This window comes from Micropterus salmoides, unplaced genomic scaffold (assembly GCF_014851395.1).
Source record: "Micropterus salmoides isolate LMB-PRFRI ecotype aquatic unplaced genomic scaffold, ASM1485139v1 Ms_hic_scaffold_11, whole genome shotgun sequence".
Lineage (NCBI taxonomy): Eukaryota > Metazoa > Chordata > Actinopteri > Centrarchiformes > Centrarchidae > Micropterus > Micropterus salmoides.
Genome location: NW_024040152.1, coordinates 21,988,550 through 22,004,379, shown reverse-complemented (window position 1 = coordinate 22,004,379; position 15,830 = coordinate 21,988,550). Strand labels below are relative to the sequence as shown.

Below are 15,830 nucleotides of genomic sequence, written 5' to 3'. Positions count from 1 at the left end.
ATATACAGTATGTATCTCTGTATTACATAGTTGAGTGGACATGAATGTAGAAATACTGTTCTTTGTCCTTTTACCGAGGTTCTGCCCCAGTTCAAACAGTTATTATAATATTTAGCACACAATCATCGTAGTTAACTCTGCTCCAAGGTTTTCTACTATATGCTGTGATGTAGTTACTATTAACATAATTGGGTGACATTCTAAGATAACGGGGCAGAAAAAATGTGTCAAAAAAGGTCACCATTTCCCCGCTAGTATATACTGCAGTGACTGTATAGGCCACTGTAGAGTTGTCTTTAATGATTTGTGTTCTGTCAAATGTACTAGATTAGACTCTTGCAATTACACTTATAATTGCAATTTTTTAAAAGTGGACTTTAACTGGAGAGTATTAAGTTGAAACAGAGAATCTTCTTAATTCATTCTTAACAATTCAGGTTTGCTCAGAAGTGTTACACAAATCAGACAAAACAGGTCATACTCAAAAAACGAAGGAAACAAAACAATATTCAATTTACAATCATATAAAACAGAGAATAGCAGCAAATCCTCACATTTGAGAAGCGGGAATCACCAAATGTATTCAGTGATCAAAGTAGTAGCTAAATTAATCCACTAATTGTTTCAGTCCTACTCTAGATTGTAAAATGACCAGTATTACCTCTCAAAACAAAAGATGCAAGTGTTATTGTATTAACTTTACTTTTGTATCCAGTCCTTTCTTGCCGCGTGCAAGGACAAACATACAAACAGCAACACAGAAAGCTCCCAGTTGGCCCTGGTGGGGGTTGAATCGTTTGCTGGTAGGTGACAGTGTCAAGTATAGTTCAGTCCAACAGTGTTTCCTCCCTACTTATGCAAATATGGTTATGTTTAAACATTTAGCATTCTCAGTCTGAAATAATCAAATTTGGTACACTTCTTTGCTTCCGCTCAAACAGAGAAATGTGTCATGTCCCTGATGCGTTTAGATAGGATCAAAGGTAAGTATGAACATGGAGCAACAACAAACACTAGTACTTTTTTTCTGTTGTGTATACAGTGGTGTGTATGCATTGAGTAACTCCATAAAAAAACATTCCCAGTGTGGTCATTCTCAGAATAAGGTTGAACATGCTCATTATGTCCTATAGCCTATTCACGGACGGGCACTTTTTTAGAGGCTAAGTATCAGTCTCTGTATTGTAGTACTCTCCATTGAGCTGAAGAGAGATTTTTTTTATAGCAAGGCTTAGCATATTTACAGCCCAGAATGCCCTACAAAAGGCTCCTTGGAGAGATATTAACCGGCCACATGCAAGCCTCACCCACAGCCATTCATCTTCATTATCTCATAGGTCAAGGTCATTGTCAGTCAGACAGTCTTAGTAATATAATTGACCCTGCCTGAGGTCGTTGGGTTGATAGGTTTGGTTTTTATAATGTCATAGTACTGATTTCCAGTGTGTCCAGTTTTAAACCACAGGATGAAAAGGGGAAAAGAGGTGGCGTTACTTCATGGAGATGTTTTTGACTTCTTCAACTTCGATAACAAGTTTTGATTTCAATCTGCACATTTTTGCTGCGTATGAATAAGGTCAACTGGTCTGACTGGTCCTGTCCCTTGTGAGTCCTGCTTGGTCTCACTGTGGGGAAAGTGGCCGTTGGGTGTTTATAGTGAACACGGCCTGGTTGGTACAGTCTGCTCTGGATGTAATAGAATGGGGTTTGTAGGTCACAGCAACAGTCAGCATTGATTGGATAATAATGACATTTGTGCACCATGTCATCGTAAACAGCCACAAAAACACTCAGGTTAAATCAGTGTGATGTTTTCTGTCAAAACAATGAAGTCTGAATGATAAAAATAAGACGGTCTACATAATGTGTCTCCTACAGAGAGCCTAATCTGTCATTTTGGTTGCCTTTATGTTGCAAATTTGTCTTTAAACTCATATCTTAATCTTGAGGATTATTCAGACCACACGTTTTAAACCAGATCAATACAGGTCAGACTCAGACATTTGCTGGCACACATGCAACAAAACAACTGCACTGACTTCAACACCAGCGCTGTCATATGTTTTTGCCGCATGGTCAGATTTTATGGTGTCCTTGCAGTTGATGTTGTGTAACTGTTTTTAGCGTTTACTTCTGCAAACAGGTAAGCTACTTCTTTCATTCATTCTGTGTTTTTGAGTTCATGTCATTATTTTATTTGATTGTATTGTTTTATTTTTGTCATCATATAGTACACAGAGCTGAGCGGGTTCAAATACAACACAGCAGACATTGTGGGTCTTTTGTGTGCAGTCATGTGTGTCCATGGTTCTTTGTGCGGGTGTGCTCATCATGAGTGGATTTTGACAGATCAGTAATATGTGGTACTGGATATTGATGTTTTATGACCCTAACTCTATAAAATATAACACATTTCCTCAACACTGTTCTGCTGAAATGTATGAAACCAAAAACAGTGCCCTCCTCTCCTTCTTTATTTTTCAAAACCTTAAAAAATATTGTGGTATTTAGTGATATTTGAAGTAGATTCAGTGATAGTCACAGTTAATTTGGGATAAATGTTTTTTCCTCCTAAAATGATTTTTGAATTTAATTTCTTTCCTGCTGAGCAAGTCCTACCCAATTCAAGGTACTTTTCCCCATTCTCAGGTTTTCTGTTTTCAGATTCCTTTGAAATGCATTAGGTCCCATTATGGTGGAGACAGGAAACACATTTTTAGTTTTACATCATCTATATCTTCTATTGGTCATTTTTACTTTGATTATATAGATCTAATCAGGAGAGGACCTTTGCTTATCATTCATGATCTAAACCACTGTGTTATCGTTGAAATCGGTGTTCAGCACTATGTTTGTTTATTAAGTGTGTTATTAGTGCCGCCTGATGTTATCTACCCACTCCAGAGGGAAACCATGGGTAATGCCAACAGCACTCAGAACGAAATCCCCCCCCCCTCCCTCTCCCCGCTCTGCCTTTGTCTATCTGTTGTTCCTTTCTTATTCTTCTCTCTCTGGTTTTCTCTCTGTCATACCTGCGTATGTCTCTCTCTCTTTGACAAAGCACTACACTTCAGTTTGAGGAGGTGTTGCCATTCTGGTTTTCTTTGTTACTTGAGTTGTAAAATTAATAATCTCTCCACCTCTGCTCTCTTGTTTCTTCCTCTGCTTTTCTCCGTCTCACTTGTTCATCCATGTGGTCTGCAGCAATATCCTATTTACCCAGAAACCTTGGCGCACACACACACACACACACACACACACACACACACACACACACACACACACACACACACACACACACACCTCCTCCCCATTGTGTCTGGCTGGCATGCTGATGAATGAATGAACCCTTGTGATTATTCCTTATCTCTGTAACCTAAACACACAGAGGGTTCTTAGAGGACGCCCTGCAGGCTGACACCTTTCTAAGAGGAAGCCCCCCCATATCACTCCCACCAGAGTCCAGTTTCTAAAAGCCTGGATATATCGAGTGTCAGAGGGCGTCTTGCCAAACTGGACTAATAATCTCAATCTGAAAACACAATCATTTAATCCCTCTGCCTGGCCCTTTGAATGTGTGGTCAGCCTCAGCTTTGCACACATTTCGGAGGTTGACTGGATATTTTATGCTCATTAGTGAGGCCATGAAACACAGGCAGCATGCAGAGGTAATATATATGGTAACATGCATTAAATTACTGTTGTGTGATGGTATCCTATTCAATAAAGGTCTGTTTTTCTTTTCACTCTTAAGACAAATTGTCAGCTGCTGAAGACAGATTGTCTTCAAGCTTACATTGTGTGTCTAATTTATCATTGAACACATCGTGCATATTCGCTGACACTTTGTATTCTCACTGAAAACAAAGCAAGCGACAGTAGCAATAAAAATAAATTGCGAACTAAACCATGAAATGTAACACAATCAGACACCACAGTTATTCATGCCTCAGCTTGCTGTAGCTGTGGTCTGATGAGAGCAGCCAATCAAATCTGTTTAGGAAGTACCACAGTCAGCCGCCTTTGTTCCTCACCATGCGCATCTCCTCAGCAGTAAAACACATAATGATGAGCAGGGCAGTGATAAAATAAAATTGATGTCTCTCTCTTAATGCGCTCCTTGGCTGCTGGTGCAGTGTGGGGCGGATATGCAGTGCAGAGAATGGTTTTGCTCCAAAACAGGATATCCATAATTTAAAAAAAAACTGAAAACAGTGGCATGTATCCTGATAAAGTCAATAGCAGCTTGGCTATCTGGACATTCTTTCTTAGAATAATGTTACATTAAGCTTTTGTGCTGTGATTTTGTTTTTGTATTAGATCCTATGAATCCTATAAATATTTTAAGCTAAGGAGATGCCTTTATTTGTGGAATAAAGATGCTGATGACAGACCACCACACTATCTGGTGGCTGTGTTGGATAATGTTATACTGTTTTGTAGAAAGGACAACCATATCATGATATTTGTCTTGTCTGAGATTGCAGAAAGAAGAAAGACACTGTGCATCATGTTAGCTTTTTCTGTTACTAATCCGTGCTTCCCTACATACTCACATTGTGCTGGGGTTTTGGCGCAGTGTGGGTCTGCAGACATTACAGGACTAGACCTCAGCTGCACTGTCAGCAGCTTGTCTTGGCAGTGGAGAATTGATGTATCTTAAAAACAAATGATTTTTCTGCCTTTAGTGCGGTTAGGTTTTTATTTTTATTTTTTCTGGAACCAGATTAAATTCAAGTTGGCACCATAGGGATCAGCCCAACTGAGGTGCTTTCTCAGTTTTCCCACTCTATCATCGCAGATAAGTGATATCTTTGGCATCTGAGGCAATTCCCACTGCTGGCTGATGGCAGGAAAACAGTAGTGTGTGCTTCCTCTGCTGAGGGGGATTAGCCATTTTAAATTGTGTTCAGGGTCGTTCTCATGATGTTTTGACAGATTTGTAGTCTGTGTAAAGTACAGAGACTGTAAAAGTTGATATAAATGTTTTGATGTTAAACTAACCTGTGTAAGGATTTGTGACGTCGGGAAAAAGACTAACTATTGTACGTAAACTTTAATAGTTCATTAATGGCTTGTTGAGAACTGTCACTATTTTTATCCCTGCTTCATGGGTTTAAAATATTGGGCCAAAAAATGGTCCTTGGGACAGACCCGGAATCGGAAACCATATCTGAACTTCACTAGCATAAAAACATTTACAAAAAGAGAGACCTGGGCATAGTCGGACCAAATCCAAAATGTGAACTGAACAAACTCTAATAGAGAGAAAACCGCAGCAGCATCATGATGTTGACAAGCACAAATATAGTGAAGAATGAATGCAACCTGGAAGATACCATAGAAGTACAAGGAAGCCAATGCTCTGCTCTGTAATGAAGGTACGGCAGTTAACTAGACATACATTTGCAAAACCAACTAGTTATTTCCGCATTCTTTAATGATTTTCCCCAAAAATACTATTTGAAAACACTTCTGATAAGGCTGCTGATTTCCCCAAATTTTCTCTCCTGCAGTGATTGACATACTTCATGATCAGAACTGATACTGAGTATATATTCACACAGACCTGAGACAGTAAGACGAGACCCTACCCCACCCGATTAGGCTGAGTATAAGTTGGATAAGTTGATACTGGCCTTGGTTCCCCATAACTGAGTAGACCCTTAAAGGCCTCTATCTTGCAAAATAAATTCTATAGTATTTTTTTGCCTGTTGAACAACAGCCTTGAGAGTCTTGGTCCTCTCTTACAGAGTTACACCATCCCTAATTATTCAAAGATAAAAGCAGGGCGGTGTGTGTGTGTGTTCTGCTGCTCCATTGTCTCTAGGTATACACATTCCTCCTCTTTTGAATACATCTTTGCACCACACACACATATATATTCATATGTACTATACAAGGAAACAGTAACAGGAAGACAGTACAGAAGGAAGAAAGAAACGAGAGAAAACTATTTCAGATTACACTTACTTAACTGTATGCTGTGGTTACTGTACCACATGTTCTTCATGGTGCAGTCCACTTGGAATCCAATTTGAGATAAGGAAGACAGAGTACAAGAATGCAGGCAAAGAAAGAAATCCTTTGCGTTTTTTTCTTCTTTCACAGATTGGATTTTTCTGTGCAGTGATGGCTCGATTATCCTGTAGTCATAAATTTTACAGCATAAAGTCTCACATATGGAGTGAATACAGTTTTACTGGCATAAAATGTGCATCATGGCCCTTCTTTGCCATTTAGAATTGTCTGTAATCAGATGGTGTAAGTATGTTTTTAGGCAGCAAAACAGCAAGAGAGGATGGGGTTAAAGAAGGATGAGGACATTAGGAGATTAAAGAAGAAAAGAGTGGGAGGGTAAAGCAACGAAGGGTGGGATAAGAGGAGAAGAGGAACCCACTGCATTGGATCCAGAGTGAACTGATTGATTTCAGTGTATTAAAAGCTAAGATGGGGGTCATCCCAGCAGCAATGGTTTTAACAGAGATGAAACAGCTGTTAAACACCCTTCATTAATTATCTTCCCCTCTGATTGGATTTAAGTCTTTGCTCCTTATCAGCAAAACAGCACTTAAAATCTATTTAGTCATTTCACTTGCTTTGACCTTCCGTCTCCTCTCCTCCGCTCACTGTCTCACTCTGTCTCTCTCGTGTCCACTCTGCTTGACTCAATGGCTGATCACTCACTCACTCACTCACTCACTCACTCACTCGTTTGGTTCCCCCTCTCTTTTTCTGCATAGCCCTTAAACTACTCTCGTCCTACTGTGCTACATTGACAGTTTCAGCTTGCAGCCAGCACTTCATGACTCATTTATGTTGCGCACAGACACACATGTACATGCAGGACATGCTGGTTTTAGTTATGCAATAAACAGTCTGTGTCAGCAGCGGTGTGGGAATGAATGTAATTGTGGTATTTTTTTCTCTCTCCAGTGTGCTATTTGTATTAAGTGGTGCAGCAGATTATAATTAGATTATTTTCCCTATCGATAAATCTCTGGTATGATCTGTTTTGTGTTTTTGTTTTTTTTTCCATTTGATTGATCTGTGATAGGTGGAAAACGACCCTCATCATTTCCCAGGGCCTACGGTGATTTTGGTCGAATTGCTTGTTTTGTTCAGTCCACAGTCCAAAACCTAAAAGTGCATCATATACACTTCATGTACAACAGCGTTTTTCCTCCGTAAAAGGCTTAAATGAATAATTTTCTGTCAGGTGATTCACTAATAAATCTATAAATTGTTTGATCACTAAGTCTTATCCTTTTGGTGCATATTCCAACTACATCTTTGTTTTCCAAAGTTACATTTAAAGGAATAGGTGGACATTTTGGGATCTGTGCTTGTTCACTGTCTTGCCAAGAGTTAGACGAGAATGTGGATTCCACATGTCTGTCCTTTTTTAATTATGAACCTATACCCTGGAGTTGGTTAGCTTTAGTTTAAGGATTTTTCCCAGCACACCCCATAAAACTACAATTTGCTTTTAAAGTGTGGTGCAGTTTTTATAATGATTAAACAAATGATGTGTTAATTAATGAACTTGATAGCTGCTGGTAGTAGAATTTGGTTACCTTTTAGAGAGAGCAAGACTAGCGGTTTCCATTCTTCATGCTAATCTAAGCTAATCATCTCCTGACTGTAGCTTCAATAGTTACATTTCCAGCAAGATGAATCAAGCATACCTCAGTGTGGTCAAACAGCTGAAGTATTTGTAGCTATAACATTTTTGATGCTGTGTTTTGCCATCAAGAGCAGGGTTCGCACCAAAATATCATATTAGAGAAACAGATGTGAAATAATGTGATGAGTGGGTGTAATAGATTGTGAATGCACCCCAGGACACGATGGATGAATAAAAGTATTTTTGGTGGGGGTACATTTCCTGTCGCTGAGTGCTGCCACTGCTAAATGAGTGCAGATGAAGCATTGCTCTGTATTTGCTTCAGTTCCTACAGAGATTCAGTATAACTGTAGGCCAGCTTCTGTGTTGTTTAGGAGGGAGAAAAGCCGTTGCCATTCTCAACCAAAGCTTGGCACTGCTCTGTGTGTGTGTGTGTGTGTGTGTGTGTGTGTGTGTGTGTGTGTGTGTGTGTGTGTGTGTGTGTGTGTGTGTGTGTGTGTGTGTGTGTGTGTGTGTGTGTGTGTGTGTGTGTGTGTGTGTGTGTGTGCGCGCAATATGGGCTAGCTGTTGCCATAGTAACACAATGACTGTGCACATGTGGGTTCAGTCAATTGGAGGGGGGTAGGTGGGGTTGACAGTTTGACAGAAAAAAAGATAATCTGGGAATGGTAATACCATGGACTGCACAGATCCCAGATTCACAGATCTGTGTCCATTACTGACCCTTGAATGGCCTTTGAGACCTTTCTTGACTTTCATGCTGCGTTTTGCTTGTGTGTGTGTGTGTGTGTGTGTGTGTGTGTGTTTAGCAGAAATTATGAATAGTGTGTGTTTGGTCTTCTGTTAAATAGCTACTAAACCAGATGTCATTTATCCATATAAAATAATACAAAAAATCTTATCAAAGAGGTCTGTATCAAATTTTCATATTGAATCCTCCCTCTGTGTGTGACACAGGCCAAGGAGACAAATGGTGCTTTAGAGCCTGTGGCAGTTACATGTGAGCCCCCAGTTTGTTTGTGTGTGTGTGTAATAGAGAGAGAGAGAGAGAGTATTAGCAGATGCTCTCTCTGGTCTTGTAGACATGCTCCAATGCTGCTGCCATCTGGTTGGCTGAGTGGAGCTGAAGGCGGGATGGTGGTCGCTGTGAAATCATTGGCTGATGGCAAGGCTCAAGGCTTTAAGTCCACTTAAGGACTGTGTGGAGGGGGGTCATAAAAGAGGGAGCGTTATGGCTTTGTCCACTCGAAAGGGCAGATGGAGAGGGCAGAGGGGCAGTCATGCATTGACAGGAGGAGTATGGGGGGACGATAAACTAAGGCTGCGGCAGCATGAATTAGAGTATTTTTAAAACTGTTAATAAGTGCACTGAGATCGAGAACATACAGACAGACAGCCAGTTCAAGTTCATCTTATTATTATTATTAAATTATTTTTTTCATTTACTCAAGTCTGACAGGGCATGTAATGGGGCGACAGATGATAATACAGCTTTTAATGAGCCACTCCAGTGATTTTATTATTGTACTGTCATAAAGTTAAGGAGTTACAAGAGACAAATAAAAAAGGTCAAAATCTGTGACATCTTCAGTTATTTTCAAACTTTGGAAAGTCCCTCCAGAGTTACGGAAGACATTATTTAGGGGTTTTCACAGGCTAAATAGTACTACTTGTGATGAGTACTGAACTTTATATGTGAAGCCTTTAACAAACCCCTTGCATAGCCAAAAGTATTTGGAAGAGAAAAAGAAAATGCTTATTACCCACATTTTTTATTTTATACATCCATCACAGATAGATTTTTTGTCTGATTGTCATAACAGTCATGTTTCCTCTCCGGTCTGACTTTGCTTTTATTAATGCTGCATGTTTCATGATCTCAGCAATTACTTGCCTATTAAAGTAAATCCTTGTTTGAACTCATCTAATGTTTATTTGCCTCTTAAAATGACACTAGGCGATTCCACCACCAGCATGCCTGCACACACATAGTACGCAAACGAGAGCTACTGTTAGAGAAATGAGATTAGGACAAAGAGGGAGGGAGAGTTGATTGTAGCAGTGGTGAGTGGTGCTCTTTAGGAGAGGTTATCTTTGGTCACACCGGCCTGCCTGTCTGCCTCCATTACATCAAACCGCACAGCCACTGCCTGTGGAGCTGAGCCACAGAGGGCTGGGACACGCTGTCATCCTTTATACCTTCTTCTCTCATCCCTCTGTTTCTTTTTTCACATCTTTCAAAAAAATTTACAGTTTATAGACATTCCTTTATCTTGTTCTCCCTTTTTGCCTCTTTTTCTGCTTTTCCTCTCTGCCCTTCATGCCAGTAATTGTTTATCTGGGACTTGTTAGTAATGCTGTGCTCACCCCTTCTCTCCCCTCTTTTGTACTAATTTAATTCTGCTTTCAAACCTTTTCTGCAATTTTTCTCTCACCTCTGATTAATCCTTCTGCTCCCTCTCGTCAGTTCCTCCATTTCCTTTCTTGCTCTTCATTTTTATCTTGTAGATTTCAAAACCAACAGGCCTTCTTTGCTTATCTTTCGGTAAAGATGTGTTTAGGAAGTGCTTTTTTAAAATTTGTGACATCTTATTTCAGCATGATCTTAGTGCAGAGTGCAAGGAACGTTAAAGGAGATGGTTCCATGAGATTTCAGCTATGATGATGGAGGCACACAGTATACGCCTTTGCTTACCAACCAGGGTTCTTTCTGTCAAGAAGGTAGATGGCAGTGTCCCTTTATTTGTTTTAAAGGTCAGCTTTGGTTGTGTTTCAATATTATTTTACTGGAGAAAGTCCAATGTCATATTACATAAAGGTAAAAGCAGAACCCTGTACATTTGGTGTCATTATGGCTAAAGGAAAAGCTTTGGCCAACTGTCCTGAACATGACTTTTAAACATCAATTTGTATAAGACATTGAAATTGTTGTAGTTTAAAAGGTCATTGTGTTGGCCTATGTTCTTCTGTTTTATTTGGTGCACTGTGATAATCCACTTTGGTACAGAAAAACTGTTTGTATAGAATTGTGTATACTGTTATGCTTAAGTAAATTATGGAATACAGAGAATACAACATACTCTAGGTTTGGATTGCTCATTGGATGAGGCACTGATGATGTCTTTCAGTGTTAACACAACTGCATAAAAGTGCAAATTATCCCTATAACTGTATCACATTCTATAGAAGCCATTTCGAAACCAGCTGAATGACCCTTGAGGCTGCTCTTCTAAATAGGAATATCAAGTTTATGCATTCCAGTTCTCCATCTCTCTTTTCATACTGACCGAGATGTTTTAGAGTCACAAGCCTTTTCATCTTGATGATTCAACTGGCGAGCTCTCTGCGTTCCTTGTCATTTCCTTGTTCTGGTTGCTCAGAGTGTATTTTTACAGCTACATACTCATTATTTTCTCTCTCTCTCTCTTCTCCCTTCTCTCTTCTCTCTCAGGCCCTGGCATCTCACCGAGCCTACCTCTTGACAGCACGCATTCCCACCAAGGTAAGAGCATCAACTCGAACAGTTGCAACTTCAGTGAAAACCAAAACAATAATAAGTTAGATTAGCAAATATTGTAAAAAAATTTATTTTCTTATAATTCAAATGCTGAATGTAAATTCATCCGAAATGATGATGTCAGAAAATTCTTCATAGGACCTCTTCCTGTAACCCCAACGCAATATTTGATTGACATCAAAGTTTTAGCTGAATGACATGTCATCTCCTCATCCTGTCAGTGTAGTTTGAAAACTTTGATTGTTATGTTACAGGCTTCAATGTGTGGTCTTGGTTCATTCTTTAAATTCCCAACATTGTTCAGCTGTTACAAGGTTTCCCTGATTTCCCAAACTCCACAGCACTTTTAGTTTGTGTGAGTGTGTGTTTGAGTCTGGGTGAGATAAACAGCTGATTAAGGCTGAAGTAGTAGCTCTGTGTGCCTTGTTCTATTGCTATTATACAGCTGGTTGAGATGCCTGTTTGTATTTGTTGTTGTTTTTTTAATGGAACAATGGTGCTGTAATGCTGCGCACATGTCAGCTGTTGTTTCTCTGCTAGTGATGGTGCCATCTGTCATCATCTATACCAGCATCATTGTCACCGCAACCACATTAAAAAAACAGTAGTGCAGTAATAAAGTGCAGATGTTCACTAAAACATCCAGCGGCAGCAGCTCAATGTCTATTAACTGTCTCAGCCACTATTAACATCAAGCTTTGTAAAAGTAATGTATAATTCCATTATTCCAATGCAGAGTACAATCAATATACATGGTTATCTTAGCCAGCAATGTGTTGTTTTAGATGGAATTTTTTATATATTAACAAAATAGAAATATACATTGGGTTTTGCGATCAGAACAAGGCTCTTATTAAGGATTAGAGGTGACATATTTCTACTGCATTATTCTCTTCAGTATGACAATATATTTTAACGCTAGTCGGTAATGGTTTTAGATTCGATTGGTGTCATTTAGGATGATATATCGGCCTTGTGAGTGCTGGTATCCGATTAACCGGTCTATCACTACTTTTGATCATATTACCTGATCTGCATCAGCAGATGGATTTTTCCCACTTGTAAAATGCAGATGTTTAAATGTCTATTTTTTCTGAGCATTTCTAAGGACTTGAGTTTCAAAGATCATTCTTAACCTTGAAACCAGCATTTGGAAAAACAATCTTACTTCAAGGTCCATTAAGTAGTGGAGCTTGGTTTAGGGTTAGAACTTATTAACTTTCATTTCACTTTGAAGTGAACATAACATAGCTGCACTTTATAACCCAACTTTGATTTGAATTCTACATTTTTAAAACATGTAGCTTTTAATTATTTTTTTAGCGTGAATTTTAGAGTGGAAACCAGTGTTTTATCTACCGTTTCTGGACTGGCGGTCCTCCTGGTAGGAAAGAGGATCACTTCATAGTATTTTCCCTAAGTCAAGAGTTAACATAACATCATATCTTGAACCAGCTCCAGGGAATACAGTTGCCCTGCTGTACTGTATGCTTTCCAGACAATAAGATGCCTCCAGGGACAGTTTATGTGATTGATTGGTGGCTTCAAAACTGATTTAATGGTTTACTGGGAATAGAAATGAAGAACATTCAAGCTGACCGTGTTTAATATGACGTCATTTGTTTCCAGTGTTTTGAGCTGCAGGTTCAGGGTCTGTTTATCATTTAGCTGTCTCTGTGTCTGTTTTCTGTGTGCTCTCTTCTGACCAGGAGGGAATACACACCTGCTTTATGAAGAACTAACCCCCCTCACCAACCTTCCTCTCGTCTACTGCATCAGTCTGTCTGTCTTTTTTCCACTGTCTTTTTCAACTCTCCTTTCTATACCTATTTACACCTCTCCGTTGTACTTTATCTTCCTTACTTTGGATGCTGCTCTTGTTGTTGTACATTACTCCAATTTTGATCAAGACTGTAAGACATCTTGCTGCAGCTTCTCGGAGAAGTTATGGAACTTTCTGATGGTCTGTTTAGACATGAGCTGATGAATCATGAAGTACGTCTGTCTGTCTTTTTTAATAATAATTTTTTCCACACAGGAAGCAGAATCCCTCCTCTGTTGGCTTTCAGATCTTTCTATTTTAGATATTTTATTGAGGTGTTTGGAACAGTTGTTGGCAATTATAAATAGATACATAAACCATTGTTTTCTTGTAAGAACAGGTAACCGAAAGAACCAAGGACAAGATAATACTCCAATCATTAATAATGCAATAGAAAATAGTAACACAGACACAAAAATAAGGCATATTTTCTAACAACAGGGTTTAGCCTACGCTGTACTTGAAAGAAATTGGTTAGTAGTGATGCAGCAATCAGGCAGCAACTTTTAAACCTTACACTCTTTCTCAGAGACAGACAGCATTGTCAAGCATGTCATGCCATTACACACGGACAATACATGTACAAACCCTCATTCATTTAATTCATGTTAAGAGACACAGAAATAAACAAAGAAAATATAAAAATAGAGAAGGAAATGAGAAAAAGAACCTCAGCAAAATATTTAAAACCTGTTAATATTGTAAAAATTACTGTATATCATAAATCCCACCCCAACAAAACACAAACCCAGAGATCCCAAAGCTAGCAGCTATTAAAGTTAAGGTTGGTAGTTTTCGTTAGAGGTTTCCTCCAGATGTTGACTGAAAGGTTGCCATATTAAATTAAAGATATTTGCCAAGATATCTAATCCTCTCCACCTCTAGTATGTTTACAAGGTCATTTTGTAACATTAGGTACGGCTTCTACCCAAAACTGTTTCTGTTGCAGAAAACCTCAATCCTCTTTTCCTCCTACTCTGCTTAGCCAGATTACAGCCACAAGTCACCTTTTCTCTCCTCTCCTTTTCTTTAAGCCATTTGTCCAGCTTTCTCAAGCTCATCCTCTTCCTTTTCAACAATCCAGATTACTTCATCCTCTCTTCATCCCTGTCTCTTTCCCTTTATCACTTTACCACTGTGCCAAAGGTCTATGATGTCCTAAATCCAATTGAATCTAATAGATTTTATCTTAAAAGTAATCTGTTTGGGTTTCTCTCGAGGATCTCTCTGCAACAAAGGATTACTGTCACTGAATTTATCAGCAGATTTTTTTGTTTTGCTTGATTACTGTTTCAAGGGATGAATCGTCATTACAGTTACTGTCAATCTATTTTCTGTTTAATTGACTCATCATTTTGGCACTAAATTTCTCAAAATGTAATTTCCAGATTTTCAAAAATTGTTAAAAACATGCTTACCTTCCCACTTAATTGAAACTCGTATGCCTTCAGGATCGTTTTTGTTTCACAATGCTACCAGTAGTGTAAGTGCAGGATGCTGTCACTGTTAAAAGACGAAACTTGCCAACATCCGTAAAAAAAGCTGATGGTTCCAGTATTTCTGACTATATTGATTTTTTTTTTTTTATGTGAAATCTATATTACAGTGGAGACAAGTCAACTGTAAATTAGGATTAGCCTCTGCTCACTGTTCCAACACAAGAGCCATTGACTTAATACATCCTCCGCAGATTCACTCTTTTAGTTTTCTGCAGAAAATCTGTTTTTGTTGAATCAACGCTGAGACAGTGTTGATTTATGCTTCTGGCCATCTGAATGTGTTGTTGGTGCTGTGTTTGATCTGTCCTATTTTAGATGCGTCTCTGTCTTGAATCCCAGAGATGCATCTAAAACATACAATATAACAACCAGTAAGTGGGGATTTCATCAGTAATGCCCACGGCCTTTAATATTAGAGTAACTGTATTGCTGTAGCAGTAAACCCTCAGTTAAACACTTTCCTATGTAGCTCTACTCTGTTGTAGATAAAATCTCCCCCTAGCTCTCCAAGGCACTTCTCAGTGGGTTTTTTGTGTGTATGACTCCAATTGATGGTTTGGCTTCTCTTGAGAAGCTGCAGGGCCTTACAGTCTGTCAGTATCTCCTCCCAAACATGCACACATGCTTCAAACACACAAAATCACGCTTTCATTCATCACACCCTCCTTTTCTTTTGCCTCTTTTTTTCTGTATCTCTTGATGCTGTATTTTCACATACCTGTACACTCCTTTTTTTAACATTTTTTTTTATCTCACTTTGCTTTCTGCTTTATGACAGAATTGTGGTGTTTTAACAAAAGATCACACTGAGCATATATTTCATAATTTAGATAGGCCTACCCAGACCTAACATCTCATGTAATCTAATGCAAACCATCTCATAAAACCTCAAGTAAATGAAACCTCTAGCATGAAAGATTCTAAGCTGTCTGACTACTAGACAAATGTTTATAAAGCAAAATCTACAGTCTTCTCTTATAATGTAGCTCATTGCAACAGCATCCCAATGTTCACAATTATAACCAATTCCTGTACATCAAATCATAGACACAAATACAAGTTAAATTTTCCAAGAAAATACAACAAAAAGAAAAGAGGAGGAAAGCAGTTAAAGTGACAGATGGAAAGTGAACGAATGAGTGAACGATGCAGTTACTCAGGCATTTTTCCCTACACCTCCCAGCATGGTGTCTTGCCATTGGCTAGACCCAGAGGAAAAATCTTTTTCTCAGACTAGTCTTTTCTTTAACTCTTGAGAAAACACTAAGATCTCAATAGTATATCTTTTTGAGATCACTCCAATCTGAATTTTTGCTCCTAAAACCCCTTAGGAGAAAAGGATGAGATGAAGAGATTGAGGTTTT

At 38.8% G+C, this 15,830-nt stretch overlaps 1 protein-coding gene across 2 annotated transcripts in view; it reads left to right on the top strand.

Annotated features, from left to right (window-relative positions):
* The window catches only part of LOC119897863 (F-actin-uncapping protein LRRC16A-like), an 85,181-nt gene that overhangs the window by 11,574 nt on the left and 57,777 nt on the right, over nt 1-15,830 (top strand). For both annotated transcript variants that reach the window (XM_038711878.1, XM_038711879.1), the window contains exon 3: nt 11,080-11,130. In XM_038711878.1, the coding sequence (XP_038567806.1) occupies nt 11,080-11,130 (51 nt within the window). The remainder of the gene's footprint in view (nt 1-11,079; nt 11,131-15,830) is intronic.